The sequence below is a fragment of the Nomascus leucogenys genome, chromosome 13, assembly GCF_006542625.1.
Source record: "Nomascus leucogenys isolate Asia chromosome 13, Asia_NLE_v1, whole genome shotgun sequence".
Lineage (NCBI taxonomy): Eukaryota > Metazoa > Chordata > Mammalia > Primates > Hylobatidae > Nomascus > Nomascus leucogenys.
Window position 1 is genome coordinate 33,168,496 of NC_044393.1, and position 17,007 is coordinate 33,185,502.

The 17,007-nt window shown below is 39.8% G+C and overlaps 1 protein-coding gene across 1 annotated transcript in view; it reads right to left on the bottom strand.

The window, feature by feature from the left end:
- Positions 1–17,007, bottom strand: part of CSNK2A1 (casein kinase 2 alpha 1) — a 63,476-nt gene that overhangs the window by 18,954 nt on the left and 27,515 nt on the right. The window contains exons 2-4 of the mRNA XM_003273460.4: positions 8,861–9,070; positions 5,551–5,662; positions 284–385 (exon numbers count right to left, since the gene is read on the bottom strand). Coding sequence (XP_003273508.1) covers positions 284–385; positions 5,551–5,662; positions 8,861–8,961 — 315 coding nt within the window. The 5' untranslated portion in view covers positions 8,962–9,070. The remainder of the gene's footprint in view (positions 1–283; positions 386–5,550; positions 5,663–8,860; positions 9,071–17,007) is intronic.

Consider the following 17,007-nt stretch of genomic DNA (forward strand, 5'->3'; position numbering starts at 1 on the left):
GCCCATCGCCCATCGGCATCGGACCTGAGTTTGCAAAATGGATTAACACATTTCAGTTTCCAGTGCTATCAGTCTCTTAGCCTAGAAGAATAAGAAATAGTCTGTGGGTGGAGGTCTCTTTGAAAGAAAGACCCAAGCTAGTTAAATGGTTTATCTGATTAAGCACTTTCAAAGCAGGACTTAATGATGAGGGTTGGGGGAGGGAACAAAAAGAGGCCAGTTGTGCTCCAGGTCAAACACCATCTCAGCTCTGGCGGGCCTTGCTAACACCTACTATACTCACCACAGGGTCTTTTACAATGTCTGCCAGTGTGATGATGTTGGGACCTCCTCTCAAATTCTCCAATATCTTTATTTCACGCTTAATTTTCTTCTTTTTTACTGGCTGAAAGGGGAAAAGCACATCAGCAAAAAAAAAAAAAGAAAAGAAAAAAAATTTCAGAGTATTTCAACACGTAGCATAATACATAAATGATAAATGGCTTACTTATGAGCACCTTGAAGGAAGAAAATGTGTCACATTCTTCTCTGAATCCTTCTCCTAGCACTGTGCCAGGTATTCTGCAGGTACTTACAAATGTTGAATTGAAAGAAAAAAAGATTTCTATTCCAAAGACCACACACTTCTGCAGAATTAGCATTTCAATCATCAGTCTTGATGTTAATGTTTTAAAACATGTTAAACATGTTAATGTCTTAAAACCTTACAAAGTAGCAATTTAAATGGTTAGTAATACTAAAGTATATCAAACTTTTTATCAATTAGGATGAAACATGGGCCCTTTCCATTTCTTCCTCTAATCAGGGCCAGCAAGAAGGATGGCCAAAATATCTTTGTGTAGCATAACCCTGAGGGTAAAGTGTGGGTCTTGGAGTCACAATGCCCAATGTGAAACCTACCTTTACTACCTGCTAGCTGTTAATGGTAAACTACATAACCTCTCTAAGCCTTTCATTAAGTGTAAAATGAGTAACAAGAGTACCCATCTCATAAGATTGTTGCAAGAATCAAATGAGGTATTTGAAAGATTTCGGAATATGGCTGAAACATAACATAATAATAACTGTCTAGCCTGATCACCAATACTCTTTTTTTTTTTTTTTTTTTAAGACAGAGTCTCGCTCTGTCACACAGGCTGCAGTGTAGTGGTACAATCTTGGCTCACTGCAACCTCCTCCTCCCGGGTTCACGCCATTCTCTTGCCTCAGCCTCCCAAGTAGCTGGGACTACAGGCACCCGCCACCAGGCCCAGCTAATTTTTGTATTTTTAGTAGAGACGGGGTTTCACCGTGTTAGCCAGAATGGTTTCGATCTCCTGACCTCGTGATCCGCCTGCCTCGGCCTCCCAAAGTGCCAATACAAGTGCCAATACTCATAAATGAATCCCTCCATTCTAAAGAGTATTCTGCAGAGGGTATCTTAAACATTCCTTTGTCCTTACCCATCCTTTCCACATCTGTTCTAGTATGGAATCCTTTTCGTTTTTTTCTGAGGAGGGCCTTGGTCCAACTGCACCTCCTTTATAAAGCCTTTTTTTTTTTTTGAGATGGAGTCTTGCTCTGTTGCCCAGGTTGGAGTGTAGTGACATGATCTCAGCTCACTGCAACTTGCGCCTCCCGGGTTCAAGCAATTCTCCTGCCTCAGCCTCCCGAGTAGCTGGGATTACAGGCGCCAGCCACCATGCCTGGCTAATTTTTGTATTTTTAGTAGAGATGGGGTTTCATCATGTTGGTCAGGATGGTCTCGAACTCCTGACCTCATGATCCACCTGCCTTGGACTTCCAAAGTGCTGGGATTATAGGCATGAGCCACTGTGCCTGGGCTTATAAAGCCTTCTCCTGAATAGTCTAAAACAGTGCTGGCCCAAACGAAATATAATACAAACCACATGTGTAATTTTAAATGTGTTAGTAGCCACATCAAGAAAATTTTAAAAAGGACAAAATTAATGTATTTTATTAATCTAAAATCTTATTTTAACATATAAATCAATATAAAAAATTACTCATCTATTTTACCTTCTTTTTTTGTATTAAACCTTTGAAATCTAATGTATTTTACTCTTACAGCATACCTCAACTCAGCCCAGCCATATTTCAAGTGCTTAACAGCCTCATGTGACCTGCGTGCCTGCTGTACTGGACTGTGCAGGTCTTTTCCTAGGGTGTTGGTCACCTCAGACTGGATGCACTGCATACAACTCTTAGAAGTTAAGTACATCTCATCTCTTCATTAACAAGATTGGTGGTTACTAAAGTTTGATGACCAACTATCACCTGGATTTTTTTAATATACAGACTCACAGAACCCACCAAGATTCACTAAATCAAAATCTTGGGAGGGAAATGGGGGATTTATTTTTAGATACTTTCCAGGCTGATGATCCAGGTCCAGAAACTACCAAATAATACTATAAATTCTTTTGTCTTAAGCCTCAAGCACATGGTAGCAGACAAGCAAGCAGATTTTGGAAACACGGACAGTTCTCAAAACCTGGCTTTGTGGTTGTGCAGTGTTCAGAAAAGCATCTAAATGTTTTTCATTGCTGAAAGGGACTATACTCGCCCGTTAGTGATTTACATACCACAGTTAGAATAGGTCCAATGCAAAGTGGTACCCAATAAATAGAAGCTATTTTACTAATGACTTCCATGTAGTCCACATTGAATTCAACCCACAACCTCTTATCCAATACAATATCTACCTAAGAAACAAGATAATATAAGTTTTCTCTTCCTGCTTCAACTATTCAGATCTTTATAAACTGTTGCAATATCTGGGAGATCTTTCCACCCTGCAGAGACTAACCCAACAACTTACCTCCTGTTTTCCATTGACCCAACTGCTGGATTTTTTAGTGGAAAAAAAAAGCTTCTGGTTGACAAAACTACTCTACAGAATCCTTCAAATCTATAAACTTAAAAAGCTGGTTTGTGACAGACCAGGCAGCTGACTCAGGCCCTAATTTAATGCGATCAATGCAACTTTTGTCTTATTAAATAAATAGGGGAGATTAAAAATTTTAAATATGGTTTACGAAGGAACTTCATCTATACTTATATCACCTACCCACAGTTACAGTAAAATATACACTACAGTTAGAAAAACTGAGCTGAAAAAAATCTTTCTAAATCACCCTTCATTCAAAATCGTCAAGGGCTCACAATTACCTAGAAGAGATAGTTATATAATTTTAAGACTGCAAGGAAATGCAGAGATTATTTTTTCCAGGCCTTTACCAACTTAATCTCTCTTTCCAAGTTCAACTCCTATGTATGGTCACATAACATCTTTCACATGAAATATTTCTTCGCTTTTCCCTCCTCCTCTTTTCTTATCTTGGTGCACTCTACAGCCTGCTTCCCTTCACCACTTCCACCCAATACCTATCCAAATCCTCCTCCTATTCAGCCTGAAGACAGCCCCAGGGAGCTTTTCCTAACTACTACCCTCTTCTGAACTGTAGACCCACTATTCATGCTTTTCATGTGGCTCTAAATAATAAATCACCTCATTCTATCATATACCTTTCCATATGAATATCACCATACAATCACAAAGAACTCCAGTCTCCAACGTATGTATATATACACACAATTTTGTGTTTGATCCTTTTTGTTTTTTGGGACAGGGTCTCACTCTCATTGCCCAGGCTGGAGTGCAGTGGTTTGATCATAGATCAGTGCAACCTTCAACTTCCAGGCTCAAGCGATCCTCCCACTTTAGCCCCTCAAGTACCTGCGACTAAAGGCACATGCCACCATCCTCAGCCAACATTCTTTTTAATAGATGGATAAACATGTCCTAGGTTAAAAGGACTACTATGGCTAGTCACCCACATGTTTTGATTTCCAACCTAGTTCTCTTTCTACATATTTCAAGATAGATAAATACTTAAACTCTTTGGTTCTCAAATGGCATGTGAGGCACCCCAGCAATGCACAGGAGTACTGTGGAATACTTTAAACTTTTGAGGAAAACACACCAACCAGTTGTTAAATCTGCCAGACACTGGGTGCACTACCAGCTTGAGGTAGTTCGTAGTTTCAATATTAGATTGTATTATACTCCTTGTGACGGCATATTTTTGTGAAGCTGGGTGTGCAGTAGTTGCTGTGATAAGAAGCAAGTACTGCGCAAAAATCAATGACAGGAAATGAGGGTGGTGGTGTCCAACCAATTACAACATTTGAAAAGCTGTGCTGTAACAGGTCTACATAACCCAATAGTAATAAATTATATAAGAATAAAATTAACTTTTTTCTTTTAATTTATGTGAACAACTTTTTAAATGGCTACCAAGTTGCTAAAATATAAATACTTAGTGGGCAGCTGCAGTGGCTCATGCCTGTAATCCCAGCACTTTGGGAGGCTGAGGCGAGCGGATCACCTGAGGTCAGGAGTTTGAGACCAGCCTGACCAATATGGTGAAACCCCGTCTCTACTAAAATTACAAAAATTAGCCGGGCATGCTGGCGTGCACCTGTAGTCCCAGCTACTTGGGAGGCTAAGGCAGGAGAATCGCTTGAATCCAGGAGGCGGAGGTTGCAGTGAGCCAAGATCGCGCCACTGCACTCCAGCCTGGGCGACAGGACGAGACTCCTTCTCAAAACAAAAACAAAAACAATTAAAAAAAAAAAAAACTTACTTAGCTATTTGGATCTTGCTACTTAATACAGAGAACTACGAGGTATTTCTTGACTTAGGAGTACCATGAAAAATTAAAGACAGTGTAAGTGTTATAAATTGAGAAAGTTTGGAAACTTCTATTTTTCAGTGTCAAATATGAAAAAGTTCCTGTGGTAAGGAACTATATGCTAAGTTCCCAATATATGACAGTGCACAGCATAGTTATAACTAAATTAAAAGTTGTATATTGGTCGCCCAGAGGCCAAATCTGGCCTGTGCATTGTTTTTTTAAAATCTTGAGCCAACACTTAAAAGTCAGGAAAATTCATATACAAATATAAATTTCTGGCTTTTATTTGCAAAACAGAGTATCAAGCAACAATGGACTTGCATTACTGCAGGGCAATCATCAACTTCAGCTGAGAAGCAGCTAACTCCTTTTGAAGAGGCATGTGTTTCCCAGTTTGTTTCAGTCCCTATCACTCACATCATCTAAGCAAGGGCAATTACACCAGACTAGCTGCACTAATATCATCTGTCTGTCCCCCTCGAGTCCAGTGACTCCTCATCTTTACAAAGTAGAGGCAATGATTTATTTATTGAATACAAAAGCCTCGTTATATAATGAAAAGTAAAGGAAATAAGTATTAGGCAAGAACTGGGAGAGAAGAGACTGTACCTTTGCTCCCTTACTCTGCCACAACCTAGCTATATGAGTCAACTCAAATCACTTCTCTTGCTTCAGTTTCCTGATCTGTCAAATAAGCAGAACTTGTTCTATTGAGTTCATAGGATACAATAAAATTTTATTTATTTGCTTTGGCACCAAAAACCTTTTAAATGCTGTTTTAAAAAAGTCTTCAGAACTATTTTTAAAAATCTCTATTCCAAATACCTCTGAAATTATCTCTTGTACTCACCTTGAGAATTTTAACAACAACTTTTTCATTATTTGTGATGTTGATGGCTTCAAATACTTCACTGTATTTACCTCGGCCTAATTTTCGAACCAGCTGGTAGTCATCTTGATTTCTGTGGACACAAATAAAATGACTTATAAATGGTCAAATTATCAGCATCAATTCAACTTACAGGAATCTATTACCAGCAGGTGTAATAGAAATAAGAAGTATTTCAAACAATTCCGAAACTGTTTGTCTGTTGTTGTTTTTTTTTGTGATGGAGTCTTGCTCCGTCGTCCAGGCTAGAGTGCAGTGGCGCGATCTCTGCTCACTGCCAGCTCCTCCTCCTGGGTTCACTCCATTCTCCTGCCTCAGCCTCCGAGTAGTTGGGACCACAGGCGCCTGCCACCATGCCCGGCTAATTTTTTGTATTTTTAGTAGAGACGGGGGTCTCACCGTGTTAGCCAGGATGGTCTCGATCTCCTGACCTCATGATCCGCCCGCCTTGGCCTCCCAAAGTGCTGGGATTACAGGCATGAGCCACTGTGCCTGGCCTATTGTATTTTTTTTTTTTTAATTAGGCCAATTAAAATACGTGTGTTTCAAATCCTAGAATTAGAAAAACTTGTATCTTTCAATTATTCTTTCTAATCCCAAATTGTTTACCATCTTTACTGGCATATGACATGGAGCTAGCTTGTATTAAGGTTTGTTTTAAATATGTTTGTCTCCAACAAGAGACAGCTTTCCCCAAGAGAATAATTTTTTTTTTTTTTTTGAGATGGAGTCTTGCTCTGTCGCCCAGGCTGCAGTGCAGTGGCGTGATCTCAGCTTGCTGCAAGCCCCGCCTCCCGGGTTCACGCCATTCTCCTGCCTCAGCCTCCCCTAGTAGCTGGGACTACAGGCGCCCGCCACCACGCCCGGCTAATTTTTTTGTATTTTTAGTAGAGACAGGGTTTCACCATGTTAGCCAGGATGGTCTCGATCTCCTGACCTTGTGATCCACCCGCCTCGACCTCCCAAAGTGCTGGGATTACAGGCATGACCCGCCGTGCCCGGCCCGAGAATAATTTTTATATATTCTTGTCCCTTAGTGCTTGGTCCAGTGTTGGCACTTAGCAGGAACTAAAAACATTTTGCAAGACTGTTTCAATCTAGCCACACTTTGGCAGCAGCTGATTTTTAACAGGCCTCTTTGAAGGTAAATGGCTTTCAAATGTATAGGCTTAATCTATTTGCCCTCCAGGGCAAGCTCTGGGGATAGTCCATGTGTAGTACAAAGCACACTATAGATTGTAAACTATAATCAGCGGTCCCCTCCTCTACTTATACCCATATTCTGTGACCAATAAGCAACATCAGAGGTAATAAACAGAGGTAGAATAAGGGAAATGCCAACATTTTCCTCCTGCCCCTGCCTGCTTCCAATGTAGAGAGCGCTTTGCTCTGAAGAATGACAAACACAGTTCCATTAAGGCCTAAATTCTATCTACTCCTGCTGGACCTACTAAGTATCCAATATGAACCAAATCAACCATCTCAACCATTCATTTTCCTCAAGTTGCTAAAAAGAAAGTGAATGAAAAGACAAAAGGTACTAAAAACAATGGACAACATAATAATCATGGCAGGTCTAGGGGAAGAATGCTCCTACTTCTGGCTGAGTTCTCTCCCTATGGAAGGGCATACAAACCAAATGCCAGCAAGCAAACAGAACCATGCCAAAAGCCCAAAAGGGCTCTTTAGTGCCATTTAAGCAGAACCAAGTGCAAAGCACTCAATTTGAAGATAGCAGCTGAAATTCCTATAGTAAACACAGTGTTACCTAGAGTCCAAAGCCTGTGACATAAGAGGAGAATCGTTAGATTATCAGTACTAACAACATTTATTGGTACTAAACCACACTGGCACTTAATGGTGTCTTTACAGCACACAGTGCCCCTGTATTCAGAAGCAATGTATTTACTGTTAAGAATCATGGCATACTCAGATTAGCCGGGTGGGGTGGAAGGTGCCTGTAATCCCAGCTACTCGAGAGGCTGAGGTGGGAGAATCGCGTGAACCCAGGAGGCGGAAGTTGCAGTGAGCCGAGATCACACCACTGCACTGCAGCCAGGGCAACACAGCAAGACTCGTTTCCACACACACACACACACAAATTCATGGCATACTCAAGATTAAAAATACACCCTATGACAATTTAGGGAAGCCATCCACTAACCACTTACAGGTTATGGAAATCACATGCAGTCAGATATAAAATACAGCATACAGGAGCTGTAGCTTTAGTTTTCAAATTGCTTTTGCACTTGAATGTCAAAATGCTTTTATCACAAAAGTATGATCTGACCAATTAAATGTCTACCACATTGGGACAGGAAATGCAAACATCCAAATGAGTCTGCACAGAGAATTAGGAGGGCAAACACAGCTGTTCAGGCAGACTACAAGTGTTCAAGATAGAATTTGGGCTGAATTCCATGCTAAGACATGCCTAGTCTCAGGATAAGGGCAAATGTTTAAGAATTTAATTGTTTCTGATTAGAAAGAAGTTACCTTTTTGGAGAACTGTTTCACCCTCCTGTATTAACACGAAACAACATTCCCTACCTCAAAAATACTTTATGTAAGAGTTTGGTGTTTTCAAAGTCTCTCAAGTATCAATTCTCACTGATCTGCAATGCCCTTGGCTTGATAAGCAAGCTGATAGGTAACTTTTTGTTGCCAGGTGCCCATACAGAATACTATCATGCGTTATTTAATGACAGTCTGAGAAATGTGTTAAACGTCAGAATGTTTACACAAACCTACATGGTATGGCATACTACATACCTAGGGTATAGCCTATGGCTCCTAGGACACAAATGTGTACCGTAATAAATACTTTAGGCAATTGTAACACAACGGTATTTGTGTATCTAAACATAGAAAAGGTAATGAATTCACTGTTGATGTTACAATGACATCACTAGGCCACAGAAATTTTTCAGCTCTCTTATAATCTTATGGAACCACTGTCCTACATGTAGTCTGTCATTAATTCAAACGTTGTTATGTGGTGCATAACTGCATATACATCAGAGAAAAGGATAAGAAACTAAAATGATTTTTAAATGGTAAGCCCATTAAAATTGTTCACTTGCCAAAACAACTCTGCTTCTTCACTGCAAAACCAAATTTTCAGCTCAAAAGAAGAAAACACAAATTGGGCTTTGATCCTGAGGTATACACATACAGAGTCATGGAGGTTTTCTGACAAAACCTACTCAACAGATCCGCAAGATTCAGCCCTTTGAGTGAGTATAATGAAGTCAACAAAAACAATTACCCCCATTCCACCACATGTGACTCGTAATCCCAGTATTCTCGAGGTCTGTGTGTATTAACATCTGTGTAAACTCTGGCCCTGCTTGGCACGGGTCCCGACATGTCAGACAGGTTGGCGGACAAAGCTGGACTTGATGTTTGGAGATCTGGCAGTCACTGTGTTCAGAAGCAGCTGGGGGTAAGACCTTGTTTCAGACCTGTTTTCTTCAAACTGCAGAAACAAAATGCACAAAGTCCAAGGAATCATTTACAGAAGGTATATGGGAAGGAAATAATCTTACAAATAATAATGGCCTGAAATATACCTCTGGCTCTCCTACCTACAGCCAGTAAATATAGCTCAACTGTGTCAACCGGTGCTTCCTATAACATGAGAAGAAAAATCCCAAAAAATATAGTAAACTGATAATTGCTTTAATCATATTTTGCCAAGTATCCTTTTACCTCTGCATGCAAAATTTGAATGATTTTTGTAAGATAGCCTGGAAGGGAAAAATGGCATTGAGGATAGATACATCAGCATTACCACTAGTTACATATTCTACAAAAGGTACTGGCAAGAAAAATATTTTCCTTTCAGCAGCTTTCTGTAACTTAAGTAGCGGTGCTAAAAGGTTCTAGAATGGCAGCAAAGCTGAGAGTACAACTTGTCAGTCTGACTCATATTTGATGAAACCAGGAAGAGAATAAAGGCTTGTTCTCATACATCAAAGCTCCATGTCATCTTATACCAATCCAAATCTTTTGGGGGAACCTTATGGTAATAATCAGTAGACCCTTCATCACCATTTGAAAGACACACTTGGTTTCATTAAATTTAAAAACAGAAATCAGTAATATTCTTTTTATATTTAATACAGGAGCTTAAAAACTGGTATAAAACAGTAATACAGATTAGCTGAGCTAATGTGAAATTTGACACTGGGGAAAGTAAGTAAGATGTTAGAAATATGCTATCAAATCAGATTCCTTTCCAATGATGTCTTCCCTATCTCCTACAACATTTGCTGATTCCCCTCATTATGCATTTAGATGAAATTGTATTGAGTCTCCAGATGTGATAATGTGAGAAGGATACAACACTTACGCCGTTTCCTGGATGAGACAGCATAACTTCAATTTGTATGTGTGTATGCACGTATGTATTTTAAGACAGGGTCTTATTCTACTGCCCAGGCTGGAGTGCAGTGGTGTGATCATGGCTCACTGAAGCCTCAACTTCCTGGACTCCGGTGATTCTTTCACCTCAGCCTCCCAGGTAGCTGAGACTACAGGCACGCGCCACCACCGTCAGCTAATTTTTTGTATTTTCGGTAGAGATGGTGTTTCACCATGTTGCCCAGACTGGTCTCAAACTCCTAGGCTCAAGCGATCCTCCCACTTCAGCCTCCCAAAGTGCTGAGATCACAGATGTAAGCCACCGCACCCAGCCATAACTCCAATTCAATTACCAGGAAACATTCAGAAAAAGAGGAAGTGTCTATTTAAAATGGAGGAAGGGGTACTAAACTCCTAAAACATGTCCATAGCATAAAAGACAAATGGAGGCTAAAGAGACATTGCATAAATGCAATACTCTATTCTAGACTGTAGCCCATACTGCAGGAGGTGGAGATGCTATAAAAAACAATATTGACAGAACTGGAATTCAGAGGATATTAAATTATTGTATCAATGTAAATTTGTGAGGTTGGTACATAATCACAATAGTTAAGAGAATATACCTATTCTTCTTTTTTTTTTTTTTTTTTTTTTGAGATGGAGTTTCACTCTTGTCGCTCAGGCTGGAGTGCAATGGCACGATCTCGGCTCACCACAACCTCTGCCGCTTCCCGGGTTCATGTGATTCTCCTGCCTCAGCCTCCTGAGTAGCTGGGATTACAGGCATGCACCACCACACCTGGCTAATTTTGTATTTTTAGTAGAGATGGGGTTTCTCCATGTTGGTCAGGCTGGTCTCAAACTCCCGACCTCAGGTGATCTGCCCTCCTCGGCCTCCCAAAGTGCTAGGATTACAGGCGTGAGCCACCTCGCCCAGCCCAAGAATACGTTTATTGTTAAGAAATTTTCCTGAAGTAATTAGAACAGCCACGATGCATATAATCTACCCTAAAATGATTCAGAAAAAAAATGTGCCCACACGTTTACATGTGTATATATAGAGCACACATGACTGCACACTCACAAATGATAAAACAAGTTGGGTAAAATATTACAATTGGTAAACGTGCGTAAAGGGAATAGAGATGCCCTTTGTACTATTTTTATTTACTTTTTGTTGAAATCATTTGTTTGAAACAAGGTCTCCCTCTGTAGGCCAGGCTAGAGTACGGTGGTCTGATCACAGCTCACTGCAGCCTTGACCTCCCAGTCTCAAGCAATCCTCCCACCTCTGCCTCCCAAGTAGTTGGGACCACAGGTATGGGCTACCACACCTGGCTAATTAAAAAAAAAATTTTTTTTTGTAAAGATGGGGGTCTCCCTATGTTGCCCAGGCTAGTCTCAAACTCCTGGGTTCAAGTGATGCTCCCAACACAGCCTCCCAAAGTGCTGTGATTATAGGAGTGATCCACCACGCCCAGCTTGTTGAAACACTTTTTAAAATTGTGGTAAAATATACATAACATAAACTTTACGGCCAGGCACAGTGGCTCACTTTGGGAGGCTTAAGAGGGTGGTTCGCTTGAACCCAGGAGTTCACAACCAGTCTGGGCAACATGGCAAAACCCCATCTCTACTGAAACTACAAAAAATTAGCCAGGTGTGGTGGTGTGTGCCTGTAGTCCCAAGTACTTGGGAGGCTGAGGGAGGAGAATCACCAGAGCCCAGGAAGTCAAGGCTACAGTGAGCTGTGATTGCATCACTGCACTCCAGCGTGGGTGACAGGAGAGAGACCCCATCTAAAAAAAATAAAAACTACCATTTTATCCACATTTAAACATAAAGTTCAGCTGCATTAAGTATATTCACATTCTTGTGCAATAATCACCAGATCACCCATTTCTATAAATTTTTGCCATCCCAAATTAAGACTACGTATCCACTAAACACTTAATTTTCCCTCCCCCTAACTCTTTGCAACCACTATTCTATTTTCTGTCTGAGTTGGCTATTCTAGGAACCTCATATAAGTGGAATCAGACAATATTTGTCTTTTGTTTCGTTTATTTAATTTAGCATAATGTCTTCAAGGTTGATCCATGTTGTAGCATGTGTTAGAATTCCAATCCTTTTAAAGGGTGAATGATATAGCACTGTGTGTGTATGTATATATATATAAGTGCATATATATATATATATATATATATACACACACATACATACATACACACATACCACATTTTGCTTATCCATTTATCTGCTGATGGACATTTGAGTTGCTTCCACAGCTCAGCTATTGTAAATAATGCTGCTATGGACATAGGTGTACAAATATCTGTTTGAGACCTTGCTTTCAAATCTTTTAGGTATATATCCAGAAGCAGAATTGCTGAACCATGTAGTAATTCTATGTTTAATTTTTTTTGAAGAACCAGCATATTGTTTCAACAAGCTAGGCACGGTGGCTCACTCCTATACAGCACTGTATCATTTTACACTCCCACGAACAGTGCAAAGGCTACAACTTCTCTACATTCTTACTAACATTTGTTATTTTCTGTTTTTTGCTTGTTTTTAGAGACAGGGGTCTTGCATAGAGACAGGGGTCTTGCTTATACCCAGGCTGGTCTTGAGCTCCTGGCCTCCAGGGATCCTCCCACCTCAGCCTCCCAAAGTACTCTCAAAATAGACTGTGCCTGACCTATTTTCTGGTTTTCTTTTCTTCTTCTTCTTCTTTTTTTTCATTAACAGCCCTCCTAATGAGTATGAAGTTATATCTCAATGACTGTGATTTTAATTTGCATTTCCCTAATGATTAATAATGTTGAGCATCTTTTTACATGCTTATTGGCCATTTGTATATTTGCTCTGGAGAAATGTCTATTCAAAGCTGTTGTCCACTTTTTGATTGGGTTGTTTTGTTTGTTGATGATGCATTTGTTAACTACACTATTTTTTTGTTGCTTACAAACCGCTCATCTTTCCAAGGCTGTATTTAAGCTATAACTTAGCTACCACACCCAAAGGGAAGCCAGAAGAGATACCTCCTTATGCCCATGGTGTCAGCAGCTAAAGGCTTTCAGAAGAATAGCAAGACTGGGATGGAGATTAATTCTGTATTCCTTAACCGTGACAAACACAATTAATGATACTCCACTCCAAATACATGAGATCAAGATTCACATGCTGACTTACGAACTCTCCCACCCAAAAAATTCCTGTAACTTGCCTCTGTTTAACTCAAACCTTCTGAGGTCCCATAAATGTACTAAATGACCAGAAAACAACAAAGTCATTCAAGTACCAAAAGTCTTTAAAATTATTTCTATTTCTTTGATTTTATAAAACCTGGGTGACACTAATCTATCTTCACTTAGTATCAGTTAAAAGTGTAAACATACACCCACACAAACACATCAAACATGCAAAAACCAGATGTTTTCTTATAATTTTTCTTCTTCCCAAAGAAATAAAGTCATCTATGTTGTAGGATTGGTGACTTTCTGTGACTGCTATGCCTGCATTGACAGCAATGAAAGACACTAGGAAAACAGTAGATAAAGGTGTGGGTGTGAATATGGCCAAAATAGTATAAACAACAGCATGAACCCAACAGAAATATTGTCCCCAGAAATTTATTACTTTTAATATACTAAACTTTTAAACTCTCAGCCTCTCCCCTGACAGGAAACAGTATCTTTCTCTACATAACTTTTACAGCCACTTTACTCTTCTGGTTAACATTTTATACGTGTAAGACAGCCTTCATCTGTGGATCTCAAAGCCCTTTTCCTATGCTTAAAAGTGATCTCTCTGTTGGGCTTTTCCCAGCTTTGGTTCATCACTTATAAAACCTGTCTAACTGTGCTTGCAGACTGAAGGGAAGATGAAGTGAAATGATCTTCCAGAAAGGGCTGAGAAACACCAAATGCATGTAAATTTGTATTAAGTAATTACTATCCCCTAGCTCCTTAGTGAAAGCTAATAAGCAGAAACCTATCTTTACAGGCTGGAATCTTCATTCTTTAAAATACAAAAATTATAGTAGCCATGGTTAACTCTCGGCCACTGAGGGCTAACTCCCAAGTATACATGACATTACAAAATGAGTCCTCATTTCTCCGTGGAAACCATCTGACATATGGAGAATAGCCAACTCCTATTACTAGTCATGTACATTCTTATCACCCAGTCTTCTTCTGCTGTTTCAAGGCCCTGGCATCCTCTGTGAGGAGTGGGAAAAGACTAATTACTAATGAAACTCTTGAGGTTCTCCAGTACTTGTCTGAATGACCCTTGAAGCTTTGGGCTCATCAACTGGGACCTAATTTATGAACTAGCAGATCTGATTCTCCACTGGGAAGACAACAAGCTAACTGTTTTTGCAGTACCCCCAAAGAGGTGCTTCACCTTACTGTCATGCATACCAAATAATCTGCTTATAGTAAGAAAGGTATTCACATGAATTTCAAATGGCTGGCCTTCATTAATTATATGGGAAAATAAAACAGAGGGTTCTTCAACTGTGACTCTGTAACCTCAGATAGATAAAAGGGTACTAAGGGATTAGGGGTTAAGGGATGGTGATAAAAAGGGGATGTGAAGCCCAGTGTGGTGGCTCATACCTATAATCCCAGCAGTCTGGCAGGATCACTTGAGCCCAGGAGTTTGAGACCACCCTGGGCAACATAGCGAGACCTCCTCTCTACAAGTAACATAAAAATGAGCTGGGTGTAGTGGAGTACAACTGTGGTCCCAGATACTTGGTAGGCTGAGGTGGGAGGATCACTTGAGCCTGGGAGGTCAAGGTTGCAGTGAGCCATGATCTCGCCACTGCACTCCAATCTGGGTGACAGAGCAAGATCCTGTCGCAAAAACAAACAAACAAAAAACAAAAACAAGAGGGGATGTGAAAAGACAGAAAAGAGAGGTCAAAGATAAATATTATCATTATTATTTTTTTGAGACAGGAGACAGGGTCTTGCTCTGTCACCCAGGCTGGAGTGCAGTGGCGCAATCTCGGCTCACTGAAACCCCCACCTCACCTCCTGGGCTTGAGCAATCCTCCCACCTCAGCCTCCCGAGTAGTTGGGACTATAGCTGTACGCCATCAGGCCCAGCTAATATTTGTATTTTTTGTAGAGACGAGGTTTCGTCATGATGCCCAGGCTGGTCTCAAACTCCTGGACTCAAGTAATCCACCAGCCTCAGCCTCCCAAAGTGCTGAGATTACAGGTGTGAGCCACCATGCCCAACCAAGATAAACATCTTATTTAGAAATAGTATTTCACTTATACCTCTGCAAATGCATATATATATTCACATGTAGGCTAACAAGAAGAAAACACACAGCCTACATTTCTCAATTTTTGGTTTGATTCTTCCCTACATTCCTTATTTTGTCCATCCCTTAAATATATAACCAACTACTATGAAAAAGTACTATCCTAGGCCTTAGGAATATAAGTGAGCAAGGCAGAACCGGGGTGAGACAAGTATGCCATTAAAGATTTTACCTATGGACTAAGAGTAATAGAAATTCACTGAAAAGTTTTAAGCAGAAAGTGACCCATACATATTGTTTTTAAAATTTTTACTCTGGCTGAGTGTAGGACAGGACTTAGGGAGAAGGCGGTTACAGTAGCACATGTTAGAGAAACGATGACCTAAGGTGGTGGCAGTGGAGATCAGTGGACTAATATGAGAAACAAAATTTATGGTGTAAAATCAATAGCTCTGAGTGAACTGGAAAATGCTGTATGAAGTGGGAGGTGACTCTTGGATTTCTTGCTTGACAGACTGTTGGTGCCATTCATGGAGATAAGAGTGCACAAGACAGGTTTTGGACTTAAGGTTAAAATGGTTTTGAATCATTCAAACGAAGATTCTGAATAGGCAGTTAGATATTACAAGTCTGGAGCTAAAAAGAGTTTCTCAGCTTTAAGTATCTAATTCTTCCAACAACTCTACGAGGGAAGCATCAGTTTCACTTATCTACAAATAAGAACAGCCTAAGTTCAGCAGCTTGACCAAGAATAGCCAATACAGTTACAGTTGGGATTCAAAGTGAGTTGGCCTCCAAGGTTCAAGTCTTGTCACCCCTACAGAACACAATCACTTTCTACTGCACATTCATACACACACACCAGTCTTCAAATCTTAATTTCTCAATTGGACCTTAAGTTCTACAAAGAACCATGTTTAATTTACCTTTTTAATTTACAGTACCTAGCCTAAGGCTTTGCATTTTGTAACACGTTCAGTAAACACTATTTGGTAATCAAATTAATCTTGGTTTATTTTTTAAAAATGAAATGAAAATGAAGTTGCATCCAAAGTATAGAGTGTTCCTAAATACTTCAGGTTATCTGGTACACAACTAAGAGAACTGGAAAACCAAGTCAAAGGTTCTTGAGTAATTGTTCCCTTCCCTCTCTCTTTCCCAATACTACAGCTTCTATTAAATCACAGGACTACAACTACGATTTGTCTTTTTCCCCTCGATAATTCAAATTAAGAGAATACTAAAGAAACTTGATTTTAGCAATTTTTATAGCAGCTTATTTGGAAGATGGAAAAAGTGCCTGAGTCCCAGATATTTGGAAGATCAAATCTCCTCTCCACTGTTCATAATACTAGTATATCTTAAGGCAATCTAACAGAAAATGCACTGCCTTTCTTATTAAGTTCCATTTTAAATTGTCTTACTTAGTGCTTACTGTTCCCATGTAATTGCATAAAAGGAGGTATAACTTTAGTGGCTAACCATTTCAGACCACCACATCTACCTTAAAGCCGTCAGAATGACTTTGAAGACGTGGCTAAGTCTTGTATGCTCAATGTTTAGCCTAACAGAAGCCAATTAATCAGCTATGAAAAAAGTATCATGTCAGTGAATTTTTCCCGACTGAAGTTAGACCACATCAAAGCCAACTGCATGGGTCTGCATGACCTATTCTTTAATAAAGTATAAGTAAATAAAAAGAAAATGCCATTAAACCATAAGGAAAAATTGTCCATTGCCAAAATCTTAAGTTTACTGATATA